This window comes from Rhynchophorus ferrugineus, unplaced genomic scaffold (assembly GCF_030347505.1).
Source record: "Rhynchophorus ferrugineus isolate W39M unplaced genomic scaffold, kcgeb_rfMv2 rfM2, whole genome shotgun sequence".
Lineage (NCBI taxonomy): Eukaryota > Metazoa > Arthropoda > Insecta > Coleoptera > Curculionidae > Rhynchophorus > Rhynchophorus ferrugineus.
The window spans coordinates 83,374,878-83,392,712 of record NW_027472581.1 but is presented as its reverse complement, the minus strand read 5'-3'; the positions used below and the strand labels follow the sequence as shown (position 1 = coordinate 83,392,712).

Here is a 17,835-nt window from a genome sequence, read left to right as displayed (position 1 = left end):
GATTTCACACGTAACATTTAAACAATCTACATGATTGTAATAATGAATACAAAATATATTGACTCATAATAAAACACAAAATTTCAAACTCGCCATGTAAAGTGAAACACCAAGCAAAAACGCTACGGAATATTGACGTCACTTCGACAATATTACTTACGAAACATTGACGCTGAAAAGTTAGTTTTGTATTTCTATTTGTATTTGTTCTGTATCAACAGAAAGAAAAGATAAATGGAAAACTAAAAAAAGATGTATCACGGCAAAGAAACTAAATTTATGTGACTAACTGGAATTTTAAAAATAGTGCTAGAACCTTTATAGAATTGAAGGGTGAGTAATCCAGACACACTAACCATAAAACATTGTGTAAAAATAGTGCTAGTGTAACGCCTGGCAGAAAAATGAATAAGTGAAGTTAATAGGTCTAAAGAACACACAATAACAACAAAATCACCAATTGAAATAATATTATTGAAATCAAATATCGTATATGTGCAAAGTGGGTGCCGCGCGAGCTCACTTTTAACCAAAAACAACGACGAGTTGATGATTCGGAGCTGTGTTTGAAGATGATCAAGCGTAACAAACCCGAGTTTTTGCATCGATATGTGACAATGGATGAAACATGGCTTCATCATTTCACTCCGAAGTCCAATCGACAGTTATCCGAGTGGACTGCACACGATGAACGCGCTCCAAAGCGTGGGAAAACGCAACAGTTGGCTGGCGAGGTTAGGTTATGGCGTTTGTATTGCATACGTTATTACATATACTTACGTTATTAGACCTTTTGAAGGACGAAATCGCCCAAAAGCGGCCGCATTTGAAGAAAAAGAAAGTGGTGTTTTACCAAGACAATGCACCGTGTCACAAGTCAGTGAAAACGTCAAAAATCCATGAATTGGGCTTCGAATTGCTTCCTCATCCACAAAATTCTCCAGATCTGCCCCCAGCGACTATTTCTTGTTCTCAGATCTCAAAAGAATGCTCGCTGGGAAGAAATTTTTGTCGAATGAAGAGGTGATCGCCGAAACTGAGGCCTATTTTCAAGCAAACGACAAATCGTACTACAAAAATGGTATCGAAAAGTTGGAAGGTCGCTATAATCAATGTATGACCCTTGAAGGGAATTATATTGAATTAAAAAAATAATTTTGGCAAAAAAATGTGTTTTACTCTCGTAGGCTGGGGACATTTCAAGTGACCTGTTATAGTGCTGCAAAAAATATAAATTGCCTATCCAAAATTAGTGAAATAGAGACATTATCTGAATTAATTTGATGATTTTAAGAGTTAGCGTCTTTTCACACAGCTTTGGTTTTTTAGTACGTTTTCGTCAAAATTCTATTCATATTTGTTTGATTTACTTTCTTAAATTATAAGCCATTCCTAAACTCAAAAGACATTTCTATAACATTATTTGTGGATGTATTGGAAGGGTATTATATTTGAAGAAAGCACAAACTATTGAAAAATATAAACATTGAAATAAAGCTATGTATAGGAAATTACTTTGATGGAAAAGAAATGAAGCAATGAAAGTTCCTGCAGCTATAAGTAAAGCGAATATAAATTATGAGGTACTGTTTTCGTCAATTTTTTTTATTTTACGTAGTTTCTACATCTTTCATTTATTTTTTACTATAATTTAACTCCACCAACCCCCATCAATCACAGCTATGAGCTATTGCCTGGCCTAATCAACTGTTTATTCGTTTAAATTAATCACCAATCTGCTACGACCAATTAATATTATAAGGCAATTCACCTAGATAAAGCATGAATCTCTTTCTAAATATTATATTACCAAACACAGTTCTTGCATTGCACCATTGTTTAGTAGCGAAATAGCAACTCGTAATAGTTCAAATATTATTCATCAATCATTATATTTAACACATTAGTCATTGTTAATTTGTATTAAAATAGAAGCTTAATTACTTGTTTACTTTCTACTTATAAAATTTAAAAAGGAATAATTATATATCATTTAATTAATTAACAATTTATTTGAAACCAGATTACCATCACAATCCAGAGAGGTGAAAAAATTAGACCAAGGAACAATATTTTCATACCAAATATATTCCTATGAGTTTTATATTGTTTATGTTGGTTTTTCCTTTAAGTTGATTTAACTTGCGAAATTGTTGTTAAATGTAGTTATTGATACATGAATGGTACCAAACTTCTGCCCATACGTGTCAAATTTACACGTCATTACAACTATTAATCTACATGTTATAGTATTAAATTGTATGTATATCGATGGGGGTGAAGGGGGAAGTCGAAGGAAACCCTCAAATTTTAAAGACACGTGTTCACAAATTTTTTCACCCAAAATAATCAGATATTTGTGTATAATGTTATTGCTGAACTGATGTAATGTAAAACCGAAAGTCGGTCAGTGCAAAAGCCGTTCAATGTGCTTTTTAAACACTAAACACATCATACGAGAAGCTGTAGAAATATTGCATGCAACTACTTCTATGGTATAGTGGTCGGAGCCTTCAGATAATACGCGGAGGTCGCGGGTTCGATTCCGAGCGGGGACAACGACTTTTTGTTATTCTAGTTTGGTTAGAACATTTGTCAAATCACCTGGGTTAGGTAGGGGACCCCGGGGCCTGAAGCATTATTCCTATTTTTCTTCTAACTCAAAAAAATAACTGCGTTATTTATTGAGTAAATATCTTACACTAAAAAGAGAAAAATAAAATATTTTTAACAAGAAAAATTAACCAACTTCAAAAAATAAATAAGAAACTCACTAAAATTTTTAAAAAGCAAGCTAACTTAAATTTTTAACACAAAAAGAACGTTTTAAAATGAAATATGTACATAATAATCGTTGTAACAACTAAATAAAAATAATTAAAAACCTTATTTAACCTATCTGCTACATGTATTCTATATTCTACTATATACATACAATTTAGTTTAATATCTATCTTAATCTATGTATCTATTTAAAACAGATACATTTCTTTTATGTTAAAATTTTAAGTTTAATTATTTTTTTTTAATTTTTAGAGAGTTCCTTAATTATTTCTTGACATCGGTTTAGTCTTTTTATTAACATTTTTTCGGTTTTAACTCCTAATTTATCAGTATATTTTTTGTAATATTGGTTATTCCAATAAATTCTATCAAATATAGTAGTTATAGCACCAAATATTGTTGATAATTTGAGTAGCCAATATTTTTTTAAATTTTATTTTCGATTTTAACAGACGTAAGGACAAAAAGGAAAAAAAACAAGCCAATAAGGTAATTAACGCCGTTTTGCTAATAAGAATGGCCTTTCGCTTTATAATAACAATAATTGTTAAAATGTTGCAACTGCTAACAAACATTGTGAAAATGTTATGAAAAACTCAAAGAGTATATATAAAACGAGCCGACGTTTTCAATGATTTTGATAAATATCCGACACAAAACAATGATCCACTGTTACTCCTGAAACAAGGCCGAGTACAGTGTTCTCGATTTGTAACTCAAAATTCATTATTTCAAAAATACCCCATTATCTGTTAAAAAAAGATTAATCGGGGAATAATTAGTTTAGTTAGAAACCGGAACAAAAAATAAAAGTAAAAAAGGAAATCATAAAAATTAAACCAATCCATGTTAAATACGATTCTTCTTTTTTAATAATAAGAATGTTGTATTTACTACCATTTTTCTTTCCATTTCGTTCTAAAAACAAATTTCATAGTAAAAATTAAAAATAATTTATTTGGACGAGGAATTCTGGAATTTTAATTATTCCTCTGGAATAATTCTGTTCGAGCTATTTGATAATGCTATTTAGTAATACAAAAGAAGATGCAATCCAAGATGCATTTATAATAAAAGAAGATTCTTCCACTTACGTAATATAATGTTTTCATTATTATCGTGCATCACGTTAGACGAAAAGCAAAACACATTAGAACCAAAATAAAACAACCATACTGGTTAGTGGGAAGATACTCTCAATTTGATGTAAAATCAAAGAGGTTGATCTATAATACAATTATAAAGCCAATTTGGACCTAAGGGGTGCAAATATGGGGTTGCAATAAAAATTCTAATCAACTAGTCATACAACACTGTCCAAACCAGGTTCTTCGATTGATTACCATTGCTTATCGCTATGTAACCAACGAAGAACTGCACGATGACCTGGAAATCAAATGGATTTGCGAAGTTATCCAAAAATTCGCCTTGAAACACGAAAAAAGGTTACTAAATCATACTAACGTGGAAGCAATACAACTGCTGGACAGCGCGCAGGATGTCAAGAGATTGAAGCGAACAAAACGATACGAACTTATATAAAGTGTATACATTTAGTGTAGACTATAGCTAGAAGTTAATAATTAATAAATAATTATAATTTTATAATTAAGGAATGCATATTGATGTATTATCTCGCACTGGTCTTGCTTGTTAATTAATCCAAGTACATAGAAAAAGTAGTAATAAATTAATTGTAAATTAAGATTGTACTAAGCGTACCTAATAAAGATGTTATAAAAAAAATTATTAATATTATATAGAACTTCTCTCAAAAGCATACTAATCAAGTATTAGGTTATGTTTACGTATTTTTTTGCTATATATTATTATCTGAGCTATTTATTGGTGAAAATGCGAAGCATCAACATTAAGAACTGTTAAGCAATCTAACCTAATAGTTAAATAAATGGTTTTGACGTATCCATGCATAAAATAATAGTTTTTCATTTAGTATTTTTGAATTAATCAGTTATAAGTAAAATAGCTGCACACCGATTGATCGAAAGTATAATTTCGAAATGTCAAAAAGACAAGTAATAACAAGATACTCTTACGTAACAACACTCTCTTATACCAGATATTGCAAAAGTTCTGAAGAGTAGTTTGTTACTGCTGTTGAAGTCAGCGTACTCACCAGGCATACCTCTACCTGATTATTACCTGTTTATATAAAACTTTGGAAAATATGTTACAATACTGTCATGTGAATGGATTTAGAACCAAAGTTCAAAACGTCTCTAGAACAAAATGATTTTTCTCATTTTACAAGCCGTAAAGAACATTATTTAGAGATGGAAAATTTTAAATTATGTAATTTTTTGGGTCACCAGAAATTAATATACGAAATAATCGTGGATAGTGAGTGATTGAGAAGCGATTCGCAGATTATAAAAAAATAGAGTGTGATATAGCACGCTTCACTTATCCATTAATGATCGCAATTGAAAGAATTGTGAATATTGATTATCAATTAGAACTGAGAAATCTACAATCACACTCAGTTTTTAATCTTCTTGTTTGATGTTTCCTGAAACTCACGAATTTCGGCCTAACAATGGGTTCAATGATGGGCAGCACCTATCTTTGTGAAAGTGACTATTCAACAATAAAGTTTATTAAATCAAAATACAGGTCTTTATTGACAGACACATCACTTAAGCATGCACCGCGTCTAACTACTACCAATATTGACGTTGATGTTGATGGAATTGTAAAAGATAAACTAATGAAAAATAATACAATAATAAAATAATGATATTATACCTGCATTTTGATTGTACAAATATTTTACGCATGAATTTTGGTCATTTTTATCGGCCCTAGATCCCATCTAATTTGGACAGACCTAGTTTAAATCTAATTTAACAGGTCAATTGAAAAGTCCCGGGCCTGATACATAGATGGCGCTACTAGAATTAAATATATAGCGACCGCCACGACCCTTTAGGCCACCACGCATTCACCTAAAACAACTTCAAAGGTTGGCAACGCCAATGGTTTGATACCATGCAGTTTCAGGCTATAAAAGACCATCACGACGACGTCTCGTTCTCTTTCCTTTTCTCCGCCCCCTTGTAAGAGTATAACTTCCACAGCGCTACCGTACTTCCTTCACCTTAACCTATGCATTCTCCCGTCCCGTAAATTGAAATTGAATGAAATAGCAGACACTCTAAAGTTATCAACTGAACGTGTACATCATATCGTTCACTAATATTTGGGTATGAGAAAGCTCTATGCAAAGTGGGTGCCGCGCGAGCTCGTTTTTGACAAAAAACAACGACGAGTTGATGATTCGGAGTAGTGTTTGAAGATGATCATGCGTAATAAACCCTAGTTTTGCATCTATATGTGACAATGGATGAAACATACCTCCATCATTTCAGTCCGAAGTCCAATCGACAATCATTCGAGTGGACTTCACACGATGAACCCGCTCCATGGCATGGGAAAACGCAACAGTCGGCTGGCAAGTTTATGCCGTTTATATTTTAGGATGCGCATGGATCAATTCTCATTCACTACCTACTTCATTCACTAGGAAGGACCATCAACAGCGACTATTATATAGCGTTATAAAAAAAGTGCTGCTTTACCAAGACAATGCACCGTGTCACAAGTCACTGATAACGATGGTAAAAATCCATGAATTGGGCTTCAATTCGCTTCCTCATCACCGGTATTCTCCAGATCTGTTCCCCAGCGACTATTTCCTGTTCTCAGATCTCAAGAGAATGCTCGCTGAGGCCTATTTTGAAGCAAAGGACAAATCGTACTACAAAAATGGTATCGAATAACTATAATCAGTGTATTATATTACCCTTGAAGGGAATTATGTTGAATAAAAAAAACTAATTTTGCCAAGAAAATGTGTTTTACTATAGTAGGCCGGAGACTTTTTAATTCACCTGTTAGTTTGGACAGCCCTATTTTAAATCTTATTTATACAACCTTTGTATATAATCCTTTACATAAATAGTATTTATTTTGAAACCCACTGAGTTCTCTCATAGTTCTAATCCAACACCTCTTTTCATTTTCAGGTTAATGACACCAACGACAACCCGCCGATATTTCTGGAACAGGCCTATTCCTTCGACATTCCGGAGAACGCCGTCAGAGGCTCCAGGGTCGGCCAGGTGAAGGCTACCGACATGGACCTGGGCGTCAACGCCCAACTGACCTACACGGTGATCAGCGATTGGGCCAACGACGTCTTCTCCCTGAATCCACAGACCGGCGTGTTTACGCTTACGTCCAAGCTCGATTACGAAGAGGTAAGCGTCGTAAAACGTTAGGGATCATTAAGCAAAGTCTCGATGTCTTTGATGCGACCAAAACGGCGACGGATTCGCTGTTTTCATTCTGCGATTGTAGAAAAAGCGTTCGCGTACGATGCCGTTGACAAAAAAGCAACCAGATCGGTGAACGTTAAAAGCTAGATCGGCCTGAAAACAGACAATTTCGTGGAATACTAATTGACGCATTAGAAGTACCACACATGATGTTTATAAGAAAGATATAAAGGCGATTTTTTACTTGCCGGTTCGCTGGTCGGACGTCTGACCGTCTCGTTTGACGGGTAAACTTAACAGTATCAATCAGCACGTGCCTAATATTGAATTCAGACGCCTAAATCAAGAGATTCATTATTTAGTGATGATGTTATTTTTTATTATTATTTATCTGGTTAGTTTATCTTTACAATAACTTAAATCTAGGTATATATCTAATTGGACCCATCGGCCGTATCTCAAGTTCTGGTATAATAATGTTTATGTATCAACACTGATGTTTTCTATTAAATACACTAGACAAGATCAAATAGTTTGATTCTTTTGAGGTTGTGTCCGATTCTGATGTTAGCCGAAAGTTGAAATACTTCGTTATCGCTACAAGAATGGAGTCTTTCCTTATGTCTCCTTGCAATTCCCTTGATTTCCTGAGTGGCAATCGGTATCTGAATTATATTAGTATATCTAATGTATATATTGTTGAAGAACTTAACAGTACAATTAATTATACAGCCACAATAATTTATATATTAATGTTGTTTTATTATATTTACATTGAACTTTTTTCTGTACTAGTGAGAGTTCTGGACGCGTTTTTAAGTAGTGGTATCGCCGGAAGGCCTAATCCACCTAATTAACAATAGTATATATGAGAAATGTATTTTAAGAGCATTTCATTTAAGAGCATATTTACCTTTTACACTTAGTTCCTGTTTCCTTCGATGCATTGTTTCCATGTAAAGTCATTTTGATAATACTACACTTCTTAGTTTGTTCTGTTACCACCTATTTATTTTAGAATCACTACCAATTTACTTGCAAAATAGTTAGAATTATTTCTCTTCTCATACATTTTAACCAAACGATCATGTATATTCTAAACAACAACACTCATGCACATAAAGTTTTCACACTCCATAACACAATTTCCTACAATTAAAGTATATTAATTATATATATTTAGTTGTTTCTTCTTTCATCACCCTGTCTTGGTAATTGTCGGCATTGAATCATAAACCAACATTCATTAAGATTTATTCAATCACTGTCACTTTCAGAATCACTACTCAAGTGAACAATCTATCAATAACTTGCTCAGGATTTGACCATTTGTCAATTTCTTCTTCAATATGTCTGACCGAGCTCATCCAAACCGAAGGTGTTATTATGGACAATTCTTGTTTCCATAAATGCTGACAGTTTTAGTTGCAAAGTTTGCAATCCCCATATCAATTTAAATGCATTATAAGAGTACACCTCCAAAATTGTCTCACTGGAACCAAGAAAGGATCTCATGGGGGAGGGGGAAAATCGAGAGAAACTCTCAAATTTCAGAGGCACCTACAAAGTTTCCACATATTTTTTATCTAAAGTACTCAGATATTTGAGTATAATGTTATTGCCGAAGTGATGTAACGGAAAACGTTCAATTTGCTTTTTAAACACTAATCGCATCATATGAGAAGCTGTACAAATATTGCGGGCAATTGAATCTATAGTGTAGTGGTTAGAGTGGAGTTGAACTCATATGTGGAGGTCGCAGGTTCGATTCCAGGCGGGGGCAACGACTTTTTGTTGTTATTCTAGTTTGGTAAGAACATTGATCCCCGGGGCCTGAAGCTTTCCTTATTTTCATTCATTGTTTCTTTATTCTGCACCTTTACTTGGCCTACTCGTTGTAATATTTAATAAAATAACTGCGTAATATATTGAGTAAATATCTAACACTGAAAAGAAAAAAATTAAATATTTTTAACAGAAAGTTCAATCGACTTCAAAAAATAAATAAGGAACTCACTAAAAATTAAATAATAATAAAACGTTTTAAAATAAAATATATACACAATAATCGTTGTAATAACTAAATAAAAATTAAGAACAATCTTATTTAACCTATCTAATATACGTATTTTATATTCTACTATATACACACAATTTAGCTGAATACCTACCTAAACCTATTTATCTATTTGCAATATTATTTTAACTACTACCAACTAATTGGTTTGAAGAATAATAATACAATCTTGTGACATTGCAAAAAATTAAATTACGAACAAACCAAATCTAATTAATCCAATTTTTTTGGTTAAAATATTTTATTTGTATTATACAATGCATTAATTTTGTACAAACAACATTTGAGATGATGTAGATGATGGAGGAACTGTAGGATGAAATGTCTGAACTGAAATTTAAAAAAAATCAAATGTCAATTATACTTCTAAGACTAAATCTAATCGATACTGTTTGTGGTGGCTTTATAACTATTTTGAGCCATTGAAATTGCCTTGTTACCGAACAGTTTATAGCTGGTATAATCTTCAATGAACACAATATTATTGCGCACGTTTTATGTTAATTTGAAAACATTATTTCTGATATCCATTATGATATTGTTAGATATAAAACTACACAAATCTAATAAACTATCAAGCAACTTTTAGAGCAGAGAAATATTTAACTCGATCGAGTTTAGCAAGTAGTGTAAGCAGTACGTGTCAGTAACGCCATATATCGACAATTATGTGTGATTAATAATCATACCTAATAATAATAATAATGTAAAATAACTAAGGAGTCTCCTACTGCATCTTGACTTTCTTTGGAAATTGGTTCAATTTATATTTGTGTTTCATTGTGATTCTCTACTAGCAAAGCCGTCTAATATCTGAGAAGGAACAATTCCAGTTGCGGTAATATCCAAGCTGGATAAAATCAGATTCTTCTGGATTGGTCTCTAGATTGATCAATCGCCAATTCATTACTTAGAGCAAAGGATCCTGATTCAGAGCCCACCGTAAATAATTTATTCTATCTAAACATAACCGGAATTAGTAAAAAAATACGAAAAGAAGAGGAAAAAGTAAATATATTTATAACTTTCTTCATATTTACGATTAATCGTAAAAACTAACAAGAAATGAAAGAAACAGGAAAAGCAAAGTGAAAGTTATTGAACTTTTTTAGTAATTTTGAGCATCTATTCAACAATAACCTTATAAAATTCACATAGAAGTGACTAAAATGAGAGTTAAAACAAAAAATCTAACTATTATCACCGATAAAAACAAAACAAAACAATATAATGCACTTTATCGCAGAATGGAATTAAACTAACGACGTTAATTAAAGAAAAACTCTACTAATGCCATTGAAAAACGATCCAAATAAACCGCAGATAAAACGCTTTATAGCCAATATTAACCGTAAAATCTAAGTAATTCGTTAAAATACGAAATAATTAAATCTAAGCTTTTAATTGGACTAATAACAGCAGGATTTCTTGAGCACGAACGATATTATTGTTTTTTCTTATTATAGTTTCGGAATAATAAACGTTAACGATAAGAAACGTGTCGTTCGTATAAATGAAAAAGAAGAATCTTCTGTTATAGCTTTGAATATTTTAGCGTCTTGAAGGAATTTTAGAGAAAAAGCGGCAATTGTTTAGCGATAGGTCTGTCGTAGACGTACTAATGTCGACTGGTTTTTTGTAAGTACACTCAGCGTTCGTCTTTAGTTGTCTTTTTCCGTGGATCATCATTGAATTTTTTCGTCGCAATTTTATAGAATAGCTGTTTTTTAGTATAACAATGACAAGACACTTACATTACATTCTCATATATATATATATATATATATATATATATATATATATATATATATATACATATATATATATATATATATATATATATATATATATATATATATATATACATATATATATATATATATATATATATATATATACATATATATATATATATATATATATATATATATATATATATATATATATATATATATATATATATATATATACAAATGTGAATAATACATTAAGATAATAAGGGCGGTACAGATGTGTTTCTTAGAAGAGAACTGTATTATTTATTATAGAGCAATCTAGTAAACCACCAATAGTATGCTTTTTGTTTTATTCTAACTTCCTATGGTTTTAAAATTACTTATAACTTCACTGAACTAGATTAAATGGTTTCACTCTCTTTAATCTTCTGACAAAGCCATCATTATCTAAGAGCTGGTTCAATATTGATGTACTGATGGAGCCTCTGTTCATATCTTTGAACATATACATTGATAATATTATCGACAGTTTATACTTTCAGATCCTTATGCAGATTATCATTACGAATGTATTACGCATTGGTTGGTCCATTATGAAGGATAAATACCTTGCGAAAAAATAGTTCATTAGTGCACATTAACAATTTATACATATTGTTTAAAATTAAATTGTTCTTACAACAACGATCGGGCTGTTAAACGAAGACGATTCTAATTCTTCCATTCTAAGAAGGGTAATTATCGGTGACTGGCATGGATATCGTCGAGTACTCTTTCTACGACCTTGTCGGTCTACCTTGGAATGTGCGAATGTGCTCGAGAAAGTCCATAAAAAAGAGAAACGTGAGAAAAAAGGCGCAATAGGTCTGTGGTTGACCTGACATCGCCGCTCATAGATTAACATTAATTCTTGATAGGTTTATAAATACATTTTATTGGTAATTCGAAAATGCTTTGGATTGATACAAAATTGATACACTTTAAATATTTAATATAAATTCTATTTTAATATCATCATAATTAATTCGTTATCAGATCTGAGTAAAATTAATAAATTATTATATATATAACAGGTGGGTCAAAAGTCCCGCTACCATTTTAGCTCAGTTTCGCTTTAATCATTGTATTGTGTTGTGTAGACGTCCAAATTTTATTGAGAATAAATATTCGCCACAAGAACCAGCCTAAATAGTGACAATATTTATTGAAATCCTGCCTCACAAAATCACAATTTATAGTTTACATGCGAATTTTCATATATATATATATATATATATATATATATATATATATATATATATATATATATATATATATATATATATATATATATATATATACAAATGTGAATAATACATTAAGATAATAAGGGCGGTACAGATGTGTTTCTTAGAAGAGAACTGTATTATTTATTATAGAGCAATCTAGTAAACCACCAATAGTATGCTTTTTGTTTTATTCTAACTTCCTATGGTTTTAAAATTACTTATAACTTCACTGAACTAGATTAAATGGTTTCACTCTCTTTAATCTTCTGACAAAGCCATCATTCCATCATTATCTAAGAGCTGCTTCAATATTGATGTACTGATGGAGCCTCTGTTCATATCTTTGAACATATACATTGATAATATTATCGACAGTTTATACTTTCAGATCTTTATGCAGATTATCGTTACGAATGTATTACGCATTGGTTGGTCCACACCGGTTTCAAGACATATTGGTAAAGTACTTTTAGCATTCCAGGTTGAGTTCTTCATATTTTTTCTTAACTTTGGCTTCAAACCCATCAAGGGGTACACCAAGATATTTAGCTGTATTTCCTTACGAGACTATTTACTAATTTATATATACTACCTTGTATTTGATTAACTTGTTGGTGATATCAATATGAACTGATTTATTTTCATTCCTTTTGATGCGCCATTTTTCTGTCCAGCATTGTATTTCGGCGCAATAGCCGTTTGTAATTTTTCGGTTGATTCAGTGTTGTTATTTCCTATAGAATAGAAGAGTTGAAATGTTATTTGCAAATATAGCAACAATATGCACTAAATGTAGAGAAGTCCCGAGTTTGCATCAGAAAAATAACTCGACTAAATAGAGTTTCCTGTAGCATACCTGCCTGTATTTCGCACAAATCAGAATAGGCATGTTCTTGTTTGATTCTGAGGCAGATACCTCAGTTATTTATTTAGACCTTAATATTTTTGAATATTGGATAGATTATACAAAACTTTATGTAAAATTTATGCAAAACTTCATCGAAAAAGTGAGCGACATCTAAAAGTATTACAGAACAATATTTTTCTACGATAGTGGATATTTTCTGAACCTGATCAATTTTAAAATTTCCTGCAACCAAACTAATTAAAAGACGTTTTTCTTCAATGGTTGATTTTCTATTCTCTCGAAGTGGTTTACAAACCACCAACAAAAAGTATATAAGAAATATATATTTGCATTTGTATATCTAGATTATTTAAAAGTTATCAATTCAATTACCCATTTTTGTATTTATTTATGAAAAATTGTTCAATTAACCTTGAAGTTTGCCATCACCAGCAACGAGGATTTCGATATTCGACTGTTCTGTTTATTGGCGTGGCCACTGAAAAAAAATGGAGTTCTTCGCTCATTATCAATTTAGAAGAAAAATCTCCAATTTCGCCAAACAGTCTTTGGATTGCATACTGTACTCGTTGATGAGGATCTCTCGGTAGCAATTTTTCGATTGAGTAATTGAATTTTGTACGGGAACATTTTCAAAATTCGCCTTAAACTGCCTGCAGATATACGTAACTGGGAACCACGTCTCCGAATTGATGTTTCTAGAGACTCTGCAACGCTATCGCGTCCCAGAGCTACATTTTCAGCGTTACGATACGTCCGTTGTCTTCCAGAACGAGGCCTGTTTGTTGTCGTACCGTACTGTATGAAAATTCGCATGTAAACCATAAATTGTGATTTTGTGAGGTAGGATTTCAATAAATATTGTCACTATTTCTGCTCGTTCTTGTGGCGTATATTTATTCTCAATAAAATTTGGACGTCTACACAACACAATACAATGGTTAAAGCGAAACTGAGCTAAAATTGTAGCGGGACTTTTGACCCACCTGTTATATATATAATAATTTATTAATTTTACTCAGATCTGATAACGAATTAATTATGATGATATTAAAATACAATTTATATTAAATGTTTAAAGTGTATAAATTTTGCATCAATCCAAAGCATTTACGAATTACCAATAAAATGTATTTATATACCTATCAAGAATTAATGTTAATCTATGAGCGGCGATGTCAGGTCAACCACAGACCCATTGCGCCTTTTTTCTCTCGTTTCTCTTTTTTATGGACTTTCTCGAGCACATTCGCACATTCCAAGGTAGACCGACAAGGCCGTAGAGAGAGTACTCGACGATATCCATGCCAGTCACCGATAATTACCCTTCTTGGAATGGAAGAATTAGAATCGTCTTCGTTTAACAGCCCGATCGTTGTTGTAAGAACAATTTAATTTTAAACAATATGTATAAATTGTTAATGTGCACTAATGAACTGTTTTTTTGCAATATATTTGTCCTTCATAATGTTTTACTTCTTAATTTATATATTAAATATTATTTCGAAAAAAACAAGAAATAACTGAAGCAAGTTAGTAAAAATGCAAATATCATTCCACAAACCAAATTCGCCATAATAAACAAATATTATCACAAACATTCAAGGCTGAATTTTACTTTTTGTCGCTGGTTAAGCTGTAAAACTTTCAGAGAAGCAAAATCTACTAACAATAAAGATTTGTGAAATACGGTTGAATATTGGAATAATTATAACAATTTTTGATTTTAGTAGACCTAATATTTAAGCAAGATTTATTAAGAATCAATAGCAGATTTGCAAAAAAGTCGTATTAACAGATCAATTTTACAAAGTCCCCGGCCTACCACAGTAAAACAAATTTTTTTGGTAAAATTATTTGTTTTTATTCAACATAATTCCCTTCAAGAGTGATACACTGATTATAGTGACCATTTTTTCGGTACCATTTTTGTAGTACGATTTGTCCTTTGCTTCAAAATAGGCCTCAGTTTCGGCGATCACCTCTTTATTCGACGAGAATTTCTTCCCAGCGAGCATTCTTTTGAGATCTTAGAACAGGAAATAGTCGCTGGGGACCAGATCTGGAGAATATGGTGGATGAAGAAGCAATTTGAAGCCCAATTCATGGATTTTTGCCATCGTTTTCACTGACTTGTGGCCACGATGCATTGTCTTGGTGAAGCAGCAATTTCTTTCTCTTCAAATGCGGCCGTTTTTCGGCGAGTTCGTCCTTCAAACGGTCCAATAACGTTATGTAATGGACGCTGTTGATGGTCCTTCTTTTTTCAAGGTAGTCAATGAAATTTATTCCATGCGCATCCCAAAATACAGACGCCATAACCTTGCCAGCAGACAGTTGCGATTGTCCACGCTTTGGAGCGGGTTCATCGTATGCAGTCCACTCGGATGACTGTCGATTGGACTTCAGAGTGAAATGACGGAGTTACTTTTCATACATTGTCACATATCGACGCAAAATGTCGGGTATCTTACGTTTGATCATTTACAAACACTGCTCCGAATCATCAACTCGTACTTGTATTTGGTCAAAAGTGAGCTCGCGCGGCACCTACTTTACACAGAGCTTTCTCATACTTTTTTCTCAAATATTTGTGAATGATATGACGTACACGTCCAGTTGACATATTTAGAGTGTCTTCTATTTCATTCAATTTCAATTTGCGGTCATTCAAAATCATTTTGTGGATTTTTAAAATGTTTTCGTCGCTAACAACCTGTTTTGGGCGTCCACTGCGTTCACAGCCTTCGGTACTCATTTCACCACGTTTAAACTTAGCATACTATCCTTGATGATATTTTTGTTTCAAGTTTTTGCTTCAAACGTAGTTTTTCTTTTCAAAAAGCAATATTTTATCAACATGCGAAATTTCTTTTTATCCATTTTTTTCACAATAACAAAAGTTGCTTCACTCAAAATGCTATCATTCACAAACTAATTATTCGACAGCTGTCAAATTTATACACGCATCTTTTGACGGTTATGGCTAACTAAAAAATATGGATATATTTCTAGTAGCGCCATCTATGTATCAGGCCGGGGACTTTTCAGTTGTCCTGCTAAATAATTAAAAATACTCATGCCTTTCACTCACACAACTTTGATGTTAACGCTATGACACATGTGCTCCTTGCTTCCCATTAGTATCCATATCGTCTTTCTTAGATACGTTCTTCATGCTTCAATTTTAATTCGTATAATGATGTTGACGCTGCCTTTCACATATTTTAATATCCGCCTGTATATCATTATTTTATTATCGATTTGACAGCCGCTAGTTTCTCTCCACCGACAATAAAAGTTCCCCGAGATTAAGATTTAATACCTCTCTTTCTTCGTCGATGCCTTTTTTCTACTTTTGTTTTTTTTTTTGTTACATGGTGTAAAATTCCTTCGGCACATTACCAGCGCCGAAAGCACCAAAACAATGCTATTGTGATCACGCGGTTCGGTCCCGAGCCTAGCATGTTCCGAGAAACGATATGCGTCGAACCAAAATTCGATTAAAGCTTTTATGAAACGCGGGCTTTACGTCCAAAACGTGTCTAACGATTGATTTGTCGGGAGTTGTCCCGAAGTTATACGACCTCTTGTTTTCGTATACAATCGCATTTCGGTCTCTGTCCTCGTCGGTAATACAAAGCGTCGTGAAGGCAAAGTTCTGCGTGGTGCTAAAGGTTGGCAAAAATAATTCACAGCAAACGCAAAATGATGTTAGTCTATAACGGGTTGATGGCGTAGCTAACAGGTCAATTAAAAAGTCTACTATAGTAAAACACATGTTTTTAACAAAATTACTTTTTTTTATTCAACATAATTCCCTTCAAGGGTGATACACTGATTTTACCGACCCTCCAACCTTTCGATACCATTTTTCTAGTATGATTTGTCCTTTACTACAAAATAGGCCTCCGTTTCGGCGATCACCTTTTCATTCGACGAAAATTTCATCCCAGCGAGCATTCTTTTAAGATCTGAGAACAGGAAATAGTCGCTGGGGCCAGATCTGAAGAATATGATGGATGAAGAAGAAATTCGAAGCCCAATTCATGGAATTTTGTAACCGTTTTCACTGATTTGTGACACGGTGCATTATCTTGGTGACGCAGCACTTTCTCTTTCTTCAAATGCGACCGTTTCTTGGCGATTTCGTCCTTCAAACGGTCGAATAACGCTATGTAATAGCCGCTGTTGATGCTCCTTCCTTTTTCAAGGTAATCAATGAAAATTATTCCATGCGCATCCCAAAATACAGACGCCATAACCTTACCAGCCTACTGTGGCGTTTTCCCACGCTTTGGAGCGGGTTCATCGTGTGCAGTACACTCGGATGACTATCGATTAGATTTCGGAGTGAAATGATGGAGCCATGTTGCATCCATTGTCACATATCGACGCAAAAAGTCGGGTTTATTACGCTTGATCATCTTCAAACAATTCTCCGAATCATCAACTCGTCGTTGTTTTTGGTCAAAAGTGACCTCGCGCGGCAACCACTTTGCACAGAGCTTTCCCATACCCAAATATTCATAAATAATATGATGTACACGTTCAGTTGGTATCTTTAGAGTGTCTGCTATTCAAAATCATTTTGTGGATTTTTAAAAATATTTTCGTCGGTAACAATCTCTTTTGTGGCGTCCACTGCACTCACCGTCTTCGGTTCAATCCTTGATGATTGATTTTCCTACAGAAGTGTCCGGAAACTCGGCATCAAGCCAAGTTTTTCATTCAAATCTTTTTTTTTTCTTCAAAAAGCAATATATTATCAACACGCGAAATTCCTTTTTATCAATTTTTTTTC

At 32.9% G+C, this 17,835-nt stretch overlaps 1 protein-coding gene across 3 annotated transcripts in view; it reads left to right on the top strand.

The window, feature by feature from the left end:
- The window catches only part of ft (cadherin-related tumor suppressor fat), a 356,891-nt gene that overhangs the window by 250,306 nt on the left and 88,750 nt on the right, over window positions 1-17,835 (top strand). For all 3 annotated transcript variants that reach the window (XM_076396624.1, XM_076396623.1, XM_076396625.1), the window contains exon 3: window positions 6,831-7,064. In XM_076396624.1, coding sequence (XP_076252739.1) covers window positions 6,831-7,064 — 234 coding nt within the window. The remainder of the gene's footprint in view (window positions 1-6,830; window positions 7,065-17,835) is intronic.